At 44.2% G+C, this 18,517-nt stretch overlaps 1 protein-coding gene across 2 annotated transcripts in view; it reads right to left on the bottom strand.

The window, feature by feature from the left end:
• RHOBTB2 (Rho related BTB domain containing 2) overlaps positions 1-18,517 on the bottom strand; it is a 42,733-nt gene that overhangs the window by 6,122 nt on the left and 18,094 nt on the right. For both annotated transcript variants that reach the window (XM_007476489.3, XM_007476488.3), the window contains exons 2-8: positions 17,804-18,005; positions 12,124-12,227; positions 11,588-11,773; positions 9,451-10,472; positions 8,596-8,714; positions 2,939-3,089; positions 498-586 (exon numbers count right to left, since the gene is read on the bottom strand). In XM_007476489.3, the coding sequence (XP_007476551.1) occupies positions 498-586; positions 2,939-3,089; positions 8,596-8,714; positions 9,451-10,472; positions 11,588-11,773; positions 12,124-12,227; positions 17,804-17,995 (1,863 nt within the window). In that variant the 5' untranslated portion in view covers positions 17,996-18,005. The remainder of the gene's footprint in view (positions 1-497; positions 587-2,938; positions 3,090-8,595; positions 8,715-9,450; positions 10,473-11,587; positions 11,774-12,123; positions 12,228-17,803; positions 18,006-18,517) is intronic.

Raw genomic sequence — 18,517 nt, 5'->3', positions numbered from 1 at the left:
TACTATCAAGCATCCTCTTACTGCCTCAATGATCTATCTAGGCTTGCCTTCCCAGGTATGTCTTATGTTCTCAATCAATCTCTTCCTTCTCTTCACCAACACACTTAAATTGGCTATCAAACTGGAAAGAGATCCATTTAATATACACCGAGATGTTACTGTCAGATGCTGATGGGGGTACTTCAGGTCCTGTTTGGGGGCAAGCTATTTCTAGGGCGCACGTCTGCCTCCCCTTCCAAGGTGAAGGGTCCTGTCTCCTAGCCGTCAAGACTTCCATACTCAGCCCCAGTCACCCCTGTCTATCATACCTCCAAGAGGGCTTTTTCTGCTTTGTGCCAGGTATAATTGGGTGCATGAGCTCAGGAGAAGGACAAGATAAGGGGCCTTTGGGTTTGCTTCCTCTCTGCCACTCTACCAGATCTCAGTACCCTTTGCATAGATGGCCCCAATTCAGCAGCAGAATGCTGAGTAATTAGTACTCTCCCAGTCCCAGCTACCTGAGCCAGTTCCAGGAACACAAGGACATCTCCATCTATGTCCACCATCATCTGCGTGGCTTCCATCAGCCCAGTCACCGTGTATTGTTCTGTAACACAAACAGCAAAGGGATCAGTCAGGGTCCTGAATGCATAGACAAATACTCCTATGTGAAGAGTGAATCAAACTTTGTCTATCAATCAGCAACTTTAATCAATCAAAAACTTAAGCACCCCTACTTAACACTTAAGTAAGAGAGTTAGCAAGTCACTTGCTAAAGTGGGTGACAACTCCAGAGGCCACTGCCCTGCCCCGGGCAGTGCTAGGCAAATTGAAAGACTGCAATTGGTTGCCAGAAAGTGGAGGAAGGGACAGGAAGGGACATGGAAAAAGGACCATAAAAAGTCCTGAACTTCCTGTCCAAGGGACCTTTGACCTTGACTCTTGGACTGCTTCTTGGAGGACTGCTACTAGATCTTCTTCTTTGGACTTCGATGTTGGAGGACTTTGCCTTGAGACTTGGCCTTCAGTCTTGTCCTTTGGAGTTTGTCTTAGGTGGGTGAGTAGCTGGCCTTCCTTTCCTGGCTTCTGGAGAGATTGGTCCTGGGGATTCCTGCCTTGGCTTTGGAGGAGGCTGCCTCTAGCTGAAGATACCACTGGACACACCAGTGAGTGTGGGGAAGCCCCTGCGGGGCTGAGCATCACTTCACTGGAGAAAGGTTAGTAGGCTTGTTAAAAATCTGTCTATTTAGCTACATTTTTCTATTTTCACTCTTTCTACCTCTTTGTAAATAAAGCTACTAATTTTTGACTTAAGTTATAATATCTTTAATTGGTGACAACAATATTACTATAGAATTCTCATATTTAGTCAAAACCCTAAAATTTATATTCTTACACCTACAAATGCCCATATTATCCATGAGGTGCATGCTCTTTTGTAGCTATAACAGGAGAAAGTCTACTTAGATCCCTGGCAAAAGTGGATGGGGTCCCAGAGCCAAGAACAAACCTTCATAAGCCAAAAAAAAAAAAAAAGTCAGGGGAAATCTACTTAAACTTGGGAGAAACCAGTATTATATCATAACGGCTAAATATTAATGAGCAATATACTTCATTATACCTTGGTAGTTATGTTTCTTTAAATCTTGCTCTAAATTTTAACAGCAGCTTTTTTCTTACATTTATATTTTTACATTTATATCTTTTATTTTAATTTTTTTAAATTTTATTCATTTAGTTTAAATATTTTTCCATGATTCATTTTCTTTCCCTCCCCTCTCCTCTCCCCTCCCTGGGTCAACAAGCAATTCCACTGGATTATACAAATGTTGTCACTTGATACCTATTTCCATATTATTCATTTTTGCTAAAGAGTGATTTTTTAAAAGCCTAAACCCCAAATCACATACCCATATATACATGTGATAATTGATGTCATATGTTCTTCGTTTGCATTTCTATTCCCATAGTTCTTTCTCTCATTTCGGTTAGCATTCTTTCCCATTCTATATGAGTGTCCTGGATTGTTGCATTGCTACTAGTAGCAAAGTCCATTACACTGGATTAACATCATCTTTTTAAAAAAAGTAATTAGGTCTTAGTAAATGTTTATGTCATCCATTTCTAATAAGTTCTACTTTTATAGAAAAAGCAAAATTGAAACATCTAGGTGGCCCAGTGGATAGACCATTGGGCTTGAATTAAGAAAGACCTGAGTTCAAATCCTATCTAAGATACTTTCTAGCCTTGTGACCTAGAACAAGTCATGTAACCTTTATCAGCTGTAAAATACAGACATTTCTAGTACCTAACTTTGTGAGAATCAAATGAGATAATCATAAAGTACTTTGATAATCTTAAAGCACTTTATAAATACTAGGCAGTGCTAATGTATTTTTTAAACTCAATCAGTCATGCCAGAAGTATAGCTGTTATAAAAGGATGCGTCCATAGTCCAAATACGGCCAAATAATATCCCTCACCTTGCAGCAGCTACCAGAACTACAATCATAGTGAAAAATTATAGTTCTGATATTGAAAATTCCAATCTATAAGCATTATCACCCACCCACCAATTCATATAAACATAGAATGGTGCTATGGTAGCTAGGTGGCTCAGTGGATAGAGCTTGAAATCAGGAAGACTTATCTTGTGAGTTCAAATCCTATCTCAGACACTTACTAGTTGTGTGACCCTGGGCAAGTCACTTAACCCTGTTTGCCTCAGTTTCCTCATCTGTAAAATAAAGTGGAATAAGAAATGGCCAACCACTCCAGTATCTTTGCCAAGAAAACCCCCCAAAATGGGGTCATGAAGTGTCGATATCTCTGAAACAACTCAACAACACACACATAGTCCAGGACATTCTTGTGCCACGATACCAGAGGCAGAAGGGAGAGCAGATAGAAAGCTCTTTAGATCCTTCTCCTGGGAAGAGTCTTTGACCTCCCAACATACCTGTGAGGGCCACCAGATGAGGCAAACACAGCCGGTTAGCCAGGATGATCAGCTTCATGTCGTCCAGGTCAGGGCTAGCACTGAACATGCCCGTGTAGAGGTATTCCAGCACAGCTCGCATACAGCTCTTGCTGGTGTAAGGAAACATGACCTGGGGAGGTGGAGAAGACCAAAGATGATGAGGCTCTGTTGTGAGGAGCACTTGCCTCCCTGTGGCTCAGCCTTAGTCTCACCTTTTGCAAAAAGCCACTCTCAATCAATCACCCCCCACTTTTTTTTTTAACCCTTACCTTCCATCTTAGAACCAATACTGTGTATTGGTTCCAAGGCAGAAGAATGGTAAGGGTAGGCAATGGGGGTCAAGTGACTTGCCCAGGGTCACACAGCTAGGGTGTGGCTTTCAATCCACTGAGTCACCCAGCTGCCCTGTTCCCATTCCCTCTAAGTTCCGATGCCTTCCTTTTGTTGATTATCTCCGTTTTATCCCATATCTATCTTTTAAGTACATAGTTGTCTGTATGTTGTCTCCCCCATTAGACAGCGAGCTCCTTGACAGCAAGGACTGTCTTTGGCTTTTCTTTGTATGCCCCCTGGCACATGGTAGCTAATTAATAAAAGCTTGACTTGACTGCTCCCACACTTTGTGTGCCCTCTCCTACCACGGCACCCCAAAGATCTATCTCTAAATGGAGGTCTTGACAAAGACCCTATTTGAAAATGGCACAAGAAGATCCCCTTTGAGTCTCCTATCCGCTCAGCCTGTACTCTGACCCCCTCCAGCTTCTTCCTCCTCTTCCTCTAATTCATAAGCTTTGGAGACCTTTGGACACTGGAGCCTTCCAGCACTGGCTCTGCTCGCCTCTTGCCTATTGCAATGAACAGAGAACAAGGAAAGGCGAATCTGATGCCAGCTGGATTCTTCCTCTGGCTTTGAATGCTATGGTTCTCGGCCCATGAGATCACTTTAGAGTTGTGCAGCAACAGAAAATGCTTTCTCATCAGAGAACGCTTCCAGGCTGTGTGGGGAAATAGCTAGAATCCTGGAGTCGGGTCGGCTTCTATGAGGTCATGAGCTGAGTGGAGAAAGTTGGAGGCCCTTCTCATAGTCCTTTCTCCTGCTTCTTGGCCCATACAAGCTTGTCCTACTCATCCCCTGAAGTCCAGATCAAGCCCTACTATGAAGCCTTCCACAATTATTTCATCGATTATTGAGTAAGCAAAATAATTTTTTTAAAAAGCCAAATGTTAGCTATAATTATAGTTCTTGCCCACATCATCTGCGGCACCTATAGTCTCTAACATAACCTAATATTTGATTCTTTAGTGTCTAGAATTATTTTCTCTGCCTTTCATATCTTTATAGTACATCTACTGTGTACCCAGCTGCGGTTTGATGGGGTGGAGAACACAAAAGAAATATGAGCCACTGTCTCTGTCTTCAAGGAACCAGTTGGTGATAGAATGCATGCATGTGAAATGCTAGTTGCAACTCACTATGATAGTCCAAAAAACCTGGCTTCATTGTTGGTGGAGTTGTGAACTGATCCAACCATTCTGGAAGGCAGTTTGGAACGTGACCCAAAGGGCTATAAAACTGTGCATACTCTTTGATCCAGTAATACCAAAGAGATAATTTAAAAAAAGGGGGGGGGGACCTACTTGTACAAAAATATTTATAGCAGCTCTTTTTGTGGTGGCAAAGAATTAGAAATTGAGAGGATGTCCCTCCATTGGGGAATGCTGAACAAATTGTGGTATGTGTGGGTGATTGTGTTGTTGTGCTATAAGAAATGATAAGCAAGATGATTTCAGAAAAGCTGGAAAGATCTGTGGGAACTGATGCAGAATGAAAGAAGCAGAACTGGGAGGGCAATATTGTGGAATGATCAACAGTGACAGACTTAGCTACCATCAGCAATGGAATGACCTGGCAAAGAATGTTCTGTCAAAGTTCTGCAAAGAATGCTCTCCGCCTCCAGAGAAAAAACTGTTGGAGTTGGATGAAGATCAAAGTATACTATCTTTCACATCAGTGTATTTAGGGTTTTATTTGTATGGGTGTGCTCTTACCACAATGACCAGCGTGGAAGTATGTTTTGCATGATAATAAAACACACACACACACACACACACACACACACACACACACACACACACACAAAACAACAACAAAAAACCCAACCTGGCTTCTCTGAGATTCATGGGGCTGGATCACAGTAGGTCTAGTACTAGACATGGCCCCTTTCTTCCTTACTCAAACTCTTCTGCCCTTTTCTGGAAACTTCAGCACACTTGCCATGGCCATGCTTATATAGCAAGGACTTCCCAGAGTCTAGAACTATTCCTGGTGTATCCCTTTCTGTGACACTGAAGTTGGGGAACCAATGAGATATGCTTAGGTGACCACCTGCTCCCTCCCCATAAAACGCATGGCCCTAACCTGTGTCAGGGAGTCATCCTGGCATGAAGGAGACAAAGGAGACAAAGAGACAAAAATCTGCCACGTGCAGTAGGAAGAGAGACAAGAGTCTGGCAGAGCCCAGATTTGCCAAGTCTGAGGTTGGCCCTCTGTGGGGACACTGCTGACTCCCTCTCTGCTCATGCTGTTGTCTGAAGACCAGCATGGCAAGCACCCTGCAGCTTCCCTGGTTGCATCTAGGAATGCCTCTGCCTTTACCTCCAAGCACCTCATACTACGTCTTCAGCCTTCCTTCCTGTGAAAGGCTTCACTTAAAGGGAAGACTTTAAGTCTTACTGGTCTGTATGACTTTTTGGAAAACCTCCTTTCAGTCCCAAAACCTCAAGGAGAGACAGAGTCAAGAAGATCAGCTAGAGTCAAATATCAAAATAAATAGGATACATGACATTGTTATGGGGGTGCAGAGGAGGGGGATAGAGGGGGGCCTCAATAAGGCCTGAAACAGGTGGGTAATGCTTCAGGGAAAACTTCAGTGAGGAACTTTAGATAGACCCTGAGAGATGGGTGAGAGCAAGGCATTTGGGGGGGTGGGGGGTGTCATCCTGGGAGGCAATGCAATACACAGTGAAAAGAGCCCCGGGCTTGGAGTTTAAGCCCTGACATGTGTGTGTGTGTGTGTGTGTGTGTGTGTGTGTGTGTGTGTGTGTGACCACATGCAAGTCATGGGCAACTTAATCCCAGAATGATGGAGTTGGAAGGGACCTCAGAGGCTCTGCAGTCTAACTCATAACTGATGTTCCAAGACTTCCAAAGAGGCAGCCCATTCCACATGTGAAAAACTCAGATTGATACAAGGTGAAGAAGAATGAACATCTGGACAGACATTGAACAGATGTTCAGATTACGAACTATTTGAGTGTGACTTCACTGTTCCTAAAGAAAAAAGGCTGATGCTCCCTTCCACATGACAGCCCCTCAAAGTCTTAAAGTCTGCTACCCTGTTTTCCCTTCATTACCTCTCTCTCTCTTTTTTAAACCCTTACCTTCCATATTGGAATCAATACTATATATTGGTTCTAAGGCAGAAGAAGAGTGGTAAGGGCTGGGCAATGGGGGGTGGGGGTGGGGCGTTAAGTGACTTGCCCAGGGTCACACAGCTAGGAAGTATCTGAGGTTTGATTTGAACCCAGGACTTCCCATCTCTAGGCCTGGCACTCTCCACTGAGTCACTTGGCTGTCCCCTCCCCTTCATACTTCCATTTTCCAAGCTAAACATCTCATCATCCTCATAATGGCCCAAACTCAAGTCCCTTCACCCTCCCAGCTTCCCTCCTCTAGTCATTCCAGCTTATCAATTCTCTTCCTAAGTAAGACCTGATGACAATATTCCATTCCCCTCCCCTTCATACTTCCATTTTCCAAGCTAAACATCTCATCATCCTCATAATGGCCCAAACTCAAGTCCCTTCACCCTCCCAGCTTCCCTCCTCTAGTCATTCCAGCTTATCAATTCTCTTCCTAAGTAAGACCTGATGACAATATTCCAGGGGTGATCCAAGCAGAGCAGAGGACAGGGACGTGCATGGTCCCCTCCTTATTCCTGGAAGTGATGCCCCTCTTAATGCAGCCCGAGATAAAATTAACTTTTTTTTCTGGCTGCCATCTCACTCTGATGACTCATATTGAGTTCTGCCATCCACTATAACACCCAGATCTTTTCTCAGACAAACTTCTGTCTAACCATACCTCCCCCATCTTCTACTTCTAGAGCCAACTTTTCAGACCCAAGTGTTGGGTTTTACCCTGATAGCTCCTTTTTTTTTTTAAACCCTTCCCTTCTGTTTTAGAATCAATCCTGTGTATTGGTTCCAAGGCAGAAGAGCAGTAAGGGCTGGGAAATGGGGATTCGGTGACTGAGGTCATATCTGAGCCCCAAACCTCCCATCTTTAGGTCTGGCTCTCAACTCACTGAGCCACCTCACTGCACCCTACCCTGATCTCTCTTAAATTTCATCTTAATACATTTTCAGCCCAACATTGTAGGCGGCCAAGATTTTTGGGCGGATCTTGATTGTCATCCATTGTGTTAGTCATCTCTCCTTGCTTTTCATCCTCTGCCTCGGTTTCTTCATCTGTAAAATGAGGATGATAATACCTGTTCCTACCTCACAGGGTGGTTGTAATAATAACAGCAAAAAAAACACAAACAAAACCAAAAAAGCCTTGCAAATCTGGGCACTTCATAGTAGTATGAGAGCTTCACAATTTCTGCTTCCTCCCTGCTCAGAGCCTCAGTTTCCTTTTAGATGTGTGACCCACACCACCTCTTCATTTACAGAGCTGCAGTGTAAATTGCAAATTTCTATATAAATGCAATTATTCGTGGAAGCAAAGGGCTAGCTTCAAGCCTGAGAAAAACCCATTTTGGAGGACACTAGCCTGACTGGAACAGAGGACTTGGTCTAGGGCTGCAGAGGGAGGGGACTTGGGATTGGAAGAAGGCCTTAAATGCCAGGAACGAGTCTGGAGCTGGTCCTGTCAGCAATGGGGAATTAGGGAAGGTTTCTGAAATGAGAAGATGATCCAAGTGTGGCTTTGGAAAGATTAGTTTGATAGCAGATGTGGAGATGATGTGGAGAGAAGAGAGAGAAGGCACGGAGACCAGCTAGGAGAGACTAGTCCCAAACTAAGGCGGAACTTTAGGAGACAGAAAAAAAATGGCTGCAAAACACATTTCCAAAGAATAGATAGGGCTTAGAGTCTAGATGGATACAAGAGATCAGAGAAAGAAAAGAATCAAAGACCATTAAAGGTTCAGGTGTGACTAACTAGAAAACTTGGGATACCATCAAGAGAAATAGGAAATTTGGGAAGAGGGATAGGTATAAGGGCAAAAGGGATTATTTCTATTTTTGATACACTAAGATTCCTCAAATCATCTCATATGTCTCTGTCTTGTCTCGTTATTAGATTGTTAACTCCTTAAGAAACCATCTACCTAGCCCAATGTGGACATAAGAGTAGGTAATTAATTCAAATCTGGTCTCAGATCCTTCTTAGTTGTGTGACCCTGGGCAAGTCACTTAACCCCTTTTGCCTAACCCTCACTATTAAGTCAGAGTCATTACTAGGACAGAGAGTAAGGGTGTAAAAATAAAACACTTGCTAGTTGAAGTCACAGGTGAGATAGAAGCCCATCTCCTCTTCTCTCCTTCATACCTCGTCCATAAATCCTCACCTCTCTTGTTGAGCTTTCCACAAATGGCCCCCCAAACATGGCAGCCATCCAGTCACAGCTGGAGATCAGCAGCGGCTTGTGGGCACTGATGGTCCCATCATCCAGAATGAAGGTCACATCTGCAGGGAATAAAAGCAGAGGAAGCAATCTCGGAGAAGCCAGGTATGAACCAAGACACTAGGAAGCAGAGCCCAGAGAATAATTTAAACAACTACAATACTGCAAAGGCAACAACCAGCTTGGAAAGTCTTGAGAACTCTGGTCAATACAATGACCAAGCAAAAAGCTCAAAATGAAAAATGCTACTCACTTCCAGATGAAAAGGGGATGGACTTGGGGCAGAGTCCAAATGGCCAAATGCAAGAATTTATTTTGCCTTATTAGCCTGAGGACCCCACGGTTCTTTTAGGACAAGGGCTAGGGACTGGATAATGCAATGATCCAAAGCATGAGAAACTCGTGTCCCGGGTCCTGAATTGCAAAACTCAAGTTCTGGCTCTCCTTTGTCCTAGACCTTCTCACTTTCCAGAAGAGGCGAGATGCCGAAGGGAAGGAAATGAGAGAAAATTCTAGGAATAGTGCCATCAGATAGGAGTCACATAGCCTCTGGCTGGTTAGAAAGTGCTCAAGACACAGGGGAAAGAGGGCTCTGCTGAGGTAAGGGCTTTTGTCTTAGAATGGATCCTAAGTCCTGGTTCTAAGGCAGAAGGGCAGTAAGGGCTAGGCAGCTAAGGTTAAGCGGCTTGCCCAGTGAGGAAGCGTCTAAAGTCACATTTGAACCCAGAACACCCCATCTCCAGGCCTGGCTCTCTATCCACCAAGCCACCACTCTTGTGCCCACTTTACCCTCCATACCTGAAAATGTGCCTTTGGCTAGACACTCCTTGACCCGGTTGGTCCTGCGGACATGGAAGGCCTTAGTGATCTCTTGGTTCATGAAGGCCTCGTGGTTGAGGATGTTGGCAACCATCATGCGCAAATCAAACACTTCCAGCAGTTCGGCAATGTGGGCGATGTGCATGAGATCCCGTTCATTCTCATCCAGTTCCCCAGTGTACAAATACTTGAGCACGGCCCGGAAGGGTCCCGGCTGGATCGAAGCGTCCATCTTCACCACCACCATCAGCCGTGACTTGTAGGTGAGGGGGTCGTCCGCCATCTCTTCCTGGATGCTCACGAACGCTCGGCTCCAGGATGAGAGCACCCGGCCACGACCGAGCAGGTAGCCGGCCCCATTGCCCCGCAGGATGCCGTCGCTGGTGGAAGCGCGGAGCCCCGCCGGGCCGGGACCGCCCCCCTCATCTGTGCTCTCACACACATCAAAGCTGGCTGCCCGCAGCAGGAAGTCCCTCCCGTGGTGGTGGTGATGGTGATGGTGGTGGTGGTGGTCAGGGGGACCTTGAGGTTCCTCTAAGCGGGGGCCCCCTGACCCAGAGGGCCCCCCCAGCTCTCCTTCACTCAGGTCCATGAGGAACAGGTCATAGAACTTGGAGGAGGAGGTGGAGAGGTAGATTTTGTGGGCAAAGATGCGTACCCGCTCTTGCAGCACCAGGATGACGTCCGCACAGAGAGGGTCCTCCAGGAGGTGGGCAGGACACTCCTCACTGGTGGAAGGGGGGTCTGGGACCACAATGATGGGGGGTGGAGGCTTAGGGGGGAGGAACGGAGCCTGGAGCAGGGGGCGCTGGACATTTCGTAGGTGAGACTTCCAGAACTGCAGGTGACGGCGGGAAATGAGGGCGGCCCGGATAGCATTGTCGAAGACGTCTTTGATGCCGAATTGTGCTACCACACTGGTCTCATAGTAGGGGATGCCCAGCTCCTTGGCTACCTCCCTGCCCTTCTCAGGAGGCAGGATTTCGTTTGGCTTGATGGGCCTGAGTGGGAAAAAAATGGGTTGTGATAGAAGGAGGGGGTAGCTCCTCCCCAAAACCCATCTCTAAGGCCAAGGAAGTCTACTCAAGGTCTAGATCCAGTGAGCTGGCCCTCCCATAGAATCCTACTTAGGCCATGATGACCCTTCACTTGGAGTCTTTAATCAAGCACTTCCTCTCTCCTATTTTTTTTTTTAACTCTTACCTTCCATCTTAGAATCATTGGTTCCAAAGTATTGGTTCCAAGGCAGAAAAGCAGAAAGGGCTAAGCATTAAATGATTGTCCAGGGTCACACAGCTACGAAGTATCTGAGGGAAGATTTGAACCCAGGACTCCCTTTTCCAGGCCTGGTTCTATATCCACTGAGCCACCTAGGTGCCCCCTTCCCTCTCCTCTTGATCTATCTAAATCCTATCCATTCCTTTAAGGGTTCATCCCAAATCTCACCTAAACTTAATATGTTAAAATTAACTTGTCATCCTCCACTATGAAGTGTTCCCTGGTCATGCTAGCCCAAAGCGCTTTCCTTTTTCCTGGGACACTCGGCATCTATAGCTCACCACTGACTACAGCAAATTGTTATTTGGTTCAGAAGTTTCCTCAACTGATTTCTCCAACTAGACTTTCTGGTCTTTGAGACAAAAAAGTCTTCTTGATCTTTTTTATTCCTTATGCTCCCTAACACGATGCTGGCTCAATAAAAACATTTATTGAATGAATGAATGAACGAATGAACGAATGAATGAATGAATGAATGAATGAATGAATGAATACAAAACGGAACTGGGAAAAACCTTAGCTTAACTCCAGCTGATAGCAAGGGGATACAGCGAGAAAGGCCTTATAAGGTGAAGCAGAGGGGCCATCTTGCTGTTCAGCCTTCCCCTCTATTTCTCACCTGGGGTCTAATCTATTTTTCTCCTTTGAACTCCATTTACAGCCCTCTTTCTCTTCTCTCCCATCTGCTTCCTCTCTCTTCTTTCTTTTTAAAAAAAAAATTATTTATTTATCTCTTGAATCTTTCTGAGGCTGCCTCTTTTAGCCTTCTTTTCAGAGGAAAAAGTCCCTGAAGCTGGCAACACTGTTCTCCCATACCAGAAAGCTCCAGGTCCCCTACCTGGCCAAAGGGCGCCTGGCCCTATTGACGGCTTCCAAGTCGGCGTAGCGTAGGTCCAGCTGGCATCCAACTAGGATAACAGGAGCCCGTGGACAAAAGTGCTTGATTTCTGGGTACCACATGGTCTTGACATGGTGCAGGGAATTGGGGTTAGCAATGGAGAAGCAAAGGACCACAACATCAGATCTGGGGGGGGAGGATGATAAAGAAGTGGATGCTATAAGAGGATCGCCTTTCCCAGGAATAAAGACAGTGTAACACATGCATGCACATAAGCACAAATGCAACAAGCAGAGAAATTCGAGCCCTGTACAAAGAGAATATATTTAACAGAGAATATCTGTGGGCCTCTCTATAATAGGAATATGAGTACCCGGACACACTTTCCCTCCTGGGGCTCTGACAATAGAGTCCCTCCCCTCTCCTTGGAATAGTCACACTCGAGGGTGCCCAGTGACTCAAGTCCCCCCTTCCCCAGGGAAGGGGGAAAAACCCACCCACCTGGCTCCCTGCAGGCAGCCAGGGGCTGGTCCTACCTCCCGTAAGCAAAGCGCCGGTCTTTGTGGTGGTCTCCAAAGGTGTCCCAGAGACGAAGGGACACACTGACATCATCTACTACATCCCGGGAGCGTTCCAGCACCTTCAAGAGGGATGGAAAAAGAATCTCTGTTTAGGATCCATCTATAAATCAGCTCAAGGACCCCAGGAGGGGGGCTGGTCCCTGCAGACCGAGTCCCTAATGCCTCAACATTTCTATAAGGGGAAAATGAGCACCCAGGGCAACCTTTACAAAAAAAGAAACCTGTAAAAATCCTAAGAAAAGACTGAGAAGAGAGTATTCTTGACAGCTATCCAGTCCTGGTTCTTTTTACTTCCCCAGTGTATACATGGGCCAAAGGCTTTTTATCACCACAACACCCACCATTTTTTATGATCATCCCTTCTTCACTGTCAGCTGCTTCCTTGCAGTTCCAAATATACAAAGGCTTCCGGAGTTTAGGGTTCTTGACAAGATCCCAATTGCTATCTCCTAGGTACATCTCTGTTCCTCATCACCAGCTTCATAATGATAGCTGGCATTTATACAGTACTTTTACAAAGCACTTTTACCAACATTATCTCATTTTGTTTTTTCACAGCGACCCCAGGAGATAAATGTAGTTATTGTCTCCATTTTATAGATGAGGAAACTCAGGCAAACAGGTTAAGTGATTTGTCCTTGGTCCTACAACGAGCAGTGTCTAAGTATGGATTTTGTATAAATGGAGATTTTGAGCCTTTGGACTTCATCCCTCAGAAGTCCCTTAGTTTTTCCCAAAATTCCCTTTTCCTGCATCCCCACATTTTTGCATGATTGTATTTAAGTGACTGTAACTCCTCCCTCTTCCTCTTTTGGACCTGCGACTGGGCTGAAGTCAAGCACTTCTTTTGCTTTAGTTACTATTAATAAAACTTTATAAAATATAATAGTTAGTTATTGATTATTAATTTTGAAACCCACAATTTGAACTCAGGTTTTCCTGACACCAGACCCTGTACCTAATCTATACACCACTCAGCTGCCTCAGCTTTAAGAAGGAAGAAGGAACAAAGGGGATTGCTTTTCTAAACTCGATCCACAAGGAAGACCTAGTGGAAGTGAAAGCTAGAGGAACCTTGGGAGAAAGTGACCCTGTCATCTTGGACTGTATGCTGGCAAAGGAGGGCCTTTAATCCCGTTTGCATGAATGATATCAAGTAAGGTTTCCAAGAATTCAAAGACAGGTAGGAAGGAAAGGGAAGGCACGGAGAAGCTACAGCCAGATGGAAAGAGGGTTCAGAAGTCTCCCATGAGGAAGCAAGTATAGCAATGGGTAGGATTATCATGGCGCCCAACAAGACTTCCACATCATTTCTGGCTGTCCCCCATGCCTCAAGTTTTAGCAAAAATCTCATTTTTCTAAGAAGCCTTTTTCCAATCTTTCTTAACTCTTTTTAAAAAATAAAAACCTTTACCTTCTATATTAGAATCAACACTAAGTAGCAGTTCCAAGGCAGAAGAGTGGTATTGGCTAGGCAATTAGGGTTAAGTGACTTGCCCTGGATCATATAGCTAGGAAGTATCTAAGGCCAGATTTGAACCCAGAAGCTCCCATCTCCAAAACTAGCTCACTATCTTGAATTTATCCTGTCTCTATATGTATGTAGACATACTTGTTCACCCCCAAAGATTATGAGCTCCATGAGGACAGGGACAATTTTTGTCTTTCTTTGTATCCCTAGCACTTAACCCAGTACCCGGCATATAGGGGGTGCTTAATAAATGCTTGTGGGGAGCAGCTAGGTGTCTCAGTAGGTTGAGAGCAAAGCCAAAACACCAGGGTTGGGGAGGGGGTAGCTTGGATTCAAATCTGCTCTTAGACACTTCCTAGCTGTGTGACCCTGGGCAAATCATTTAACTTCCATTGCCTAGCCCTTATCACTCTTCTGCCTTGAAACTAATACACAGTATTAATTCTAAGACAGAAGGTAAGGGTTTAAAATTTAAAAAAAAATTGGTACTAAGACAGAAGGCAGGGGTTTTAAAGCAAAAGGACAGAAAAACATACAGGATGATATGCTAACTAAAAAGGATGAGGAAAAAGGGAGGAGTTCTAAAAAGACCAATTTGGCTTCCCAAGATGCTTTTGCTTAGCTCAGATTTTAAATAATGGTAAAAATAATAGTTGCAAAAGGCACATAATCAAGGAAAAAAACAGAACCCTGGCGAGGTCCTGTAAGAATGGTAGCAGAAAGGCTAAGGTCCAGAATGAGCTGAGACTTGCAAAAAAAAATGCTGAGTATAACCCAAAAAATTCTGAAAGAGTATGTTTAGGTGCAAAAAGAACAAGGAGGAAATCGGCCAGCATTTGGGAAGGATGCTGTAATATTTAAGAGATGACAAAGTGAAAATGTAACTACTCAATGGATGTTTTGCTTCCAATTTCTCTGTCAAAGAGGATTTCCAGACTGAGAAGAGAAAATAAATGCTAGTAGAGAGGGTCTGAGAGTCAAAGATTGGTGTGAAAACAATTAAAGGAACATCTAGTGTCTCTAAATCAGTTCAAATCACTGGGTCAGTGACATCCCAGGGTACCAGGAAAAATTTAGGGATACAATTAAAGAACTGCTGGCAAGGATCATTAAAGAATTATGGGAGAGCAAGAAAGACACTAGAAGACAGAATATGGGCAAATCCAGCACTTTTCAAACATGGAACTGTACATCAATATCAAACCCAAATAGAAAGGGAAACCACAAAACCTCTATTTTGAGGACTGCATATTGGCTAGAAAACCACTTATTAACATCATTTACATTCTACTGTATTTTTATATATCTTGTTAAGTACTTCCCAATGATATTTTAATCTGGTTTCACCTGTATCTGGGAATGTTGGGGGTAGTGGTAGTAGTGGTTTTGCAGATTTAAAATTCTAGAACTGATTTGCTGGGGGGGAGGGGGGGTTACATTTCTTTTTCTTTTTACATCTTAAAAATATTATTTGTGGCTTTTTGGGAGAAGGGATGCCGGGAGAAATTTTGGTGATATAAAAAGCACCAATAAAATTTATTTTAAGAAAAGAAAGCAGTGATTATTAGGCACTGCTTTATGAACATTTACAAAGAGAAAATGCTAATGACTGAGAGCAACCATAAGCTCACTAAGAATATGCCATACTAGCCCAGGTGTTTTGTCTTTTTCTTTTCTTTTCTTTTCTCTTTTCTTTTCTTTTCTCTTCTTTTCTTTCCTTCCTTCTTTCCTTCCTCTTTCTTCTGTCTTCCTTCCTTCCTTCCTTCCTTCCTTCCTTCCTTCCTTCCTTCCTTCCTTCCTTCCTTCCTTCCTCTTACTTCTGTCTTATTGATTCTAAGGCAGAAGAATAGTAAGAATTAGGCAATGGGGGCTAAGTAAGTTGCCCAGGGTCACATTTGAACCCAGGACCACCTGTCTCCAGGCCAAGGTCTCTAACCACTGAACTGAACTAGCTGCCCCCTAGAGCAGATGTTCTTAATGTTCTTAACATGGAGTTCCCTAAGGAGTTTGGAGAGATTTCAGGGGGTCCATACATTTGAATGGGAAAAACAATTGCATCTATATTTTACTAACTTCTAAGTAAAACTTAACATTTCCTTCAATTATTTAAAACATTATTCTGAGAAGGGGTCCATAGGCTTCACCAGACTGTAAGAAGGTCCATGTCACAAAATACATTAAGAACACCTGTCCTGGACTAATCTAAAAATTATTACACTAATAGTTAAGCTAAATATCGTAAAGACAACGTTTCTGGATTTAGCAATCATTTTGATATAGTCTCCCCTGCTAGCTTTATGGATAAGAGGAAGAAATGTGATTTACATGATAGCAGACTTAGGTGAATCAATCAAAGGTCTTTAAATCAACATCAAGCTAAAGTCTTTAGGGGAAAACCACAGAACTCTCCTTGACTATTTTATTTAATATGTTTTATGAATGACTCCTAATGAAAATAACAGTGGTAGAACTAACAAATATGTAAATAATACTGAACTGGAAATAATAGTTAATATATCAGATAACAGATTCAAGATATAGAAAAAGAATGTGATAAATGTAAAAGTTTGGTACATGGGTTCAAAAAGTCAGCTGAATAATTATGGGACAAGAGAATTGTAGCTAGTTAACAATCCACATAAAAAAAGAACTGGACATTTTAGTGGATTGTAAGTTCAAAATGAGTCACAGGAAGACACAGCAATCAAAATAATTAATTTAATCCTCATCCTGTGATCTGATAGGTATGAAAAATTCACAAGGAGAAAATTACCTCTATCAATACAGATCATAAATTATTCCACAATTTATGATCTTCTAAGAGTTTCCTATGTCATAGAATGGTCAAATAGCCAGAGTCCATTTGGTGTAGACTCCAAATTTGATCCTTCTAACTCTATGGACAGCTCTCTATCCACCATGCCTCAATGCCTCTTTTTAATCATAAACTGAATAGGATAGTGTCTCAAGTGGCAGAAGTCAGAGTCCTATTATACTTAGCCTGTTAAGACCATATTATTTGGGGGAAGGGGGCGGTGGCTAGGTAGCACAGTGAATAGAGTGCCAGGCCTAGAGACAGAAAGATCTGGGTTCAAATGTGGCCTCAGACATTAGCTAGCTGTGTGATCCTGGGCAAGTCACTTAGCCCTGATTGCCTAGCCCTTACAGCTCTTTTGCCTTAGAATCCTATCAATTCTAAGAGAGAAGTTAAGATTTTTTTTTTTGAAGACCCTATTTGGGACATCTCACTCAGTCTGGGGAAACCTTGATTAGGAAAGATACTGGCAAATTGGAAAATGGCTGTAGAACAATGAGTTGTTATAAGAAGAATGCCATATAAGAGGAATGGATGAAGGGACTAGGGATGTTTAACATGGAGAAGCTATGTGGGGGGAAGCTGGGTGGCACAGTGGCTAGAGAACCGGCTTGGAATCAGGAAGACTCATCTTCATGAGTTCAAATCCAGCCTCAGACACTTCCTAGCTGTGTGATTCTGGGCACAGTCACTTCAGGTTATTTGCCTTAGTTCTTCATCTGTAAAATGAGCTGGAGAAGGAAATGGCCAACTGCTTCAGTATCTCGGCCAAGAAACCCCCCAATGGGGGTTATGGAGAGTCAGGAATGAACTGACTGAGCAACAACAAACATGGAGAAGAAAAGCCATTAAGGAGGAATGGGAAACTGACTCAAATGATTTGAGGGGCTGTCCTGGGGAAGATGTGTTCCATTTATTCTGGGTAGCTCCAGAGAACAGAATGAGGGCCAGTAAGTAAGTGAAAGTTAGAGAAAGCCATATCTGACAGCATCTAAGAAGCATTCTCTGAACAATTCAAGCTGTACCATATTGGAATGACTGACTTCAGATGGTAATGAGTTCCCCAGGTCTGGAACTATTCCAAGTTAGAGTTGGGTGACCAACCGCTTGATTAGGAATGGTTAAGTGGAAAATTGATGCTGTCTTCGGTGCTATGCCCCTACCACAAGGCCATGTAATTCTAAACTGATCACACTCCTGGGGTAACTCCCTTAAGTAGATCTCCTAAGACTCTTCCCTCCCCTGGCTGGGGAGCTGGACCATAAGATCCACCAGTAACCTTTGATCCAACCCCACAGGTAAGGAAAAGTCACAGGTGTAGACATGGGCCCACCCCTCGCACCTCTTACCTCTTGGCACACCCGGTACTGGTCAATGGCCCAGACTGTGGGCACATGGGTGGCGAGCAGCTGGTATTGGGTGAGGGTGGCATTGCAGGCACGGGCACAGATGAGCCTGGTCTTGCCAACTGCGTTGTCCCCGACCACGACGCACTTGATGGTCTCTACGTTTGGCCTCTCATAATCCATGTCAGAATCCATTAATTGGGACCTGGGAGAAAAGACCTGGCCTTGTCAGGGATGCTCTCCAAATCATAAGAACGAACTTATCTCAAGGCAGCCTCTCCCAATGGGGAAAGAAGAAGCCGGGCTTCACCAATTCCCTGGGCAACTTTGCTATGCAAAAGGATGGGGAGGGGGTGGATGGCAAAGCTAGTAGTGGTGGGTGCCGGGCCAATATCAGAGGAAAAGAGGAAGCCTGGCATCGAGGAGAAGACTGGGAAACAGGAAAAGTGGAAGACAAAGGGGCAAGGGTCCCATTGAGGCTGGGAGGGAGGGGGCCACTCCATCAGGCTCTCACCTCCAGGAGAGGCATCTGAGTGGAGGAAGAGGTACCCTCTCCCTTCAAGACCATGGGTGGGGTCCCTCTGGTTTTCACCCAAGGAGCGATAGTTTCACAAGGTTCTCGCCCTCCTCCCCTGCTCTATCCCGCCCTCTCCTTTCTAGCGCAGCGGTGGCAACAGAACTGCAAACAGCTGAGAGAAGATGAAGGCTCAGCCAGGT

The sequence above is a fragment of the Monodelphis domestica genome, chromosome 1, assembly GCF_027887165.1.
Source record: "Monodelphis domestica isolate mMonDom1 chromosome 1, mMonDom1.pri, whole genome shotgun sequence".
NCBI lineage: Eukaryota > Metazoa > Chordata > Mammalia > Didelphimorphia > Didelphidae > Monodelphis > Monodelphis domestica.
The sequence above is the reverse complement of the archived record's forward strand: the minus strand, read 5'-3'. Positions and strand labels throughout refer to the sequence as shown.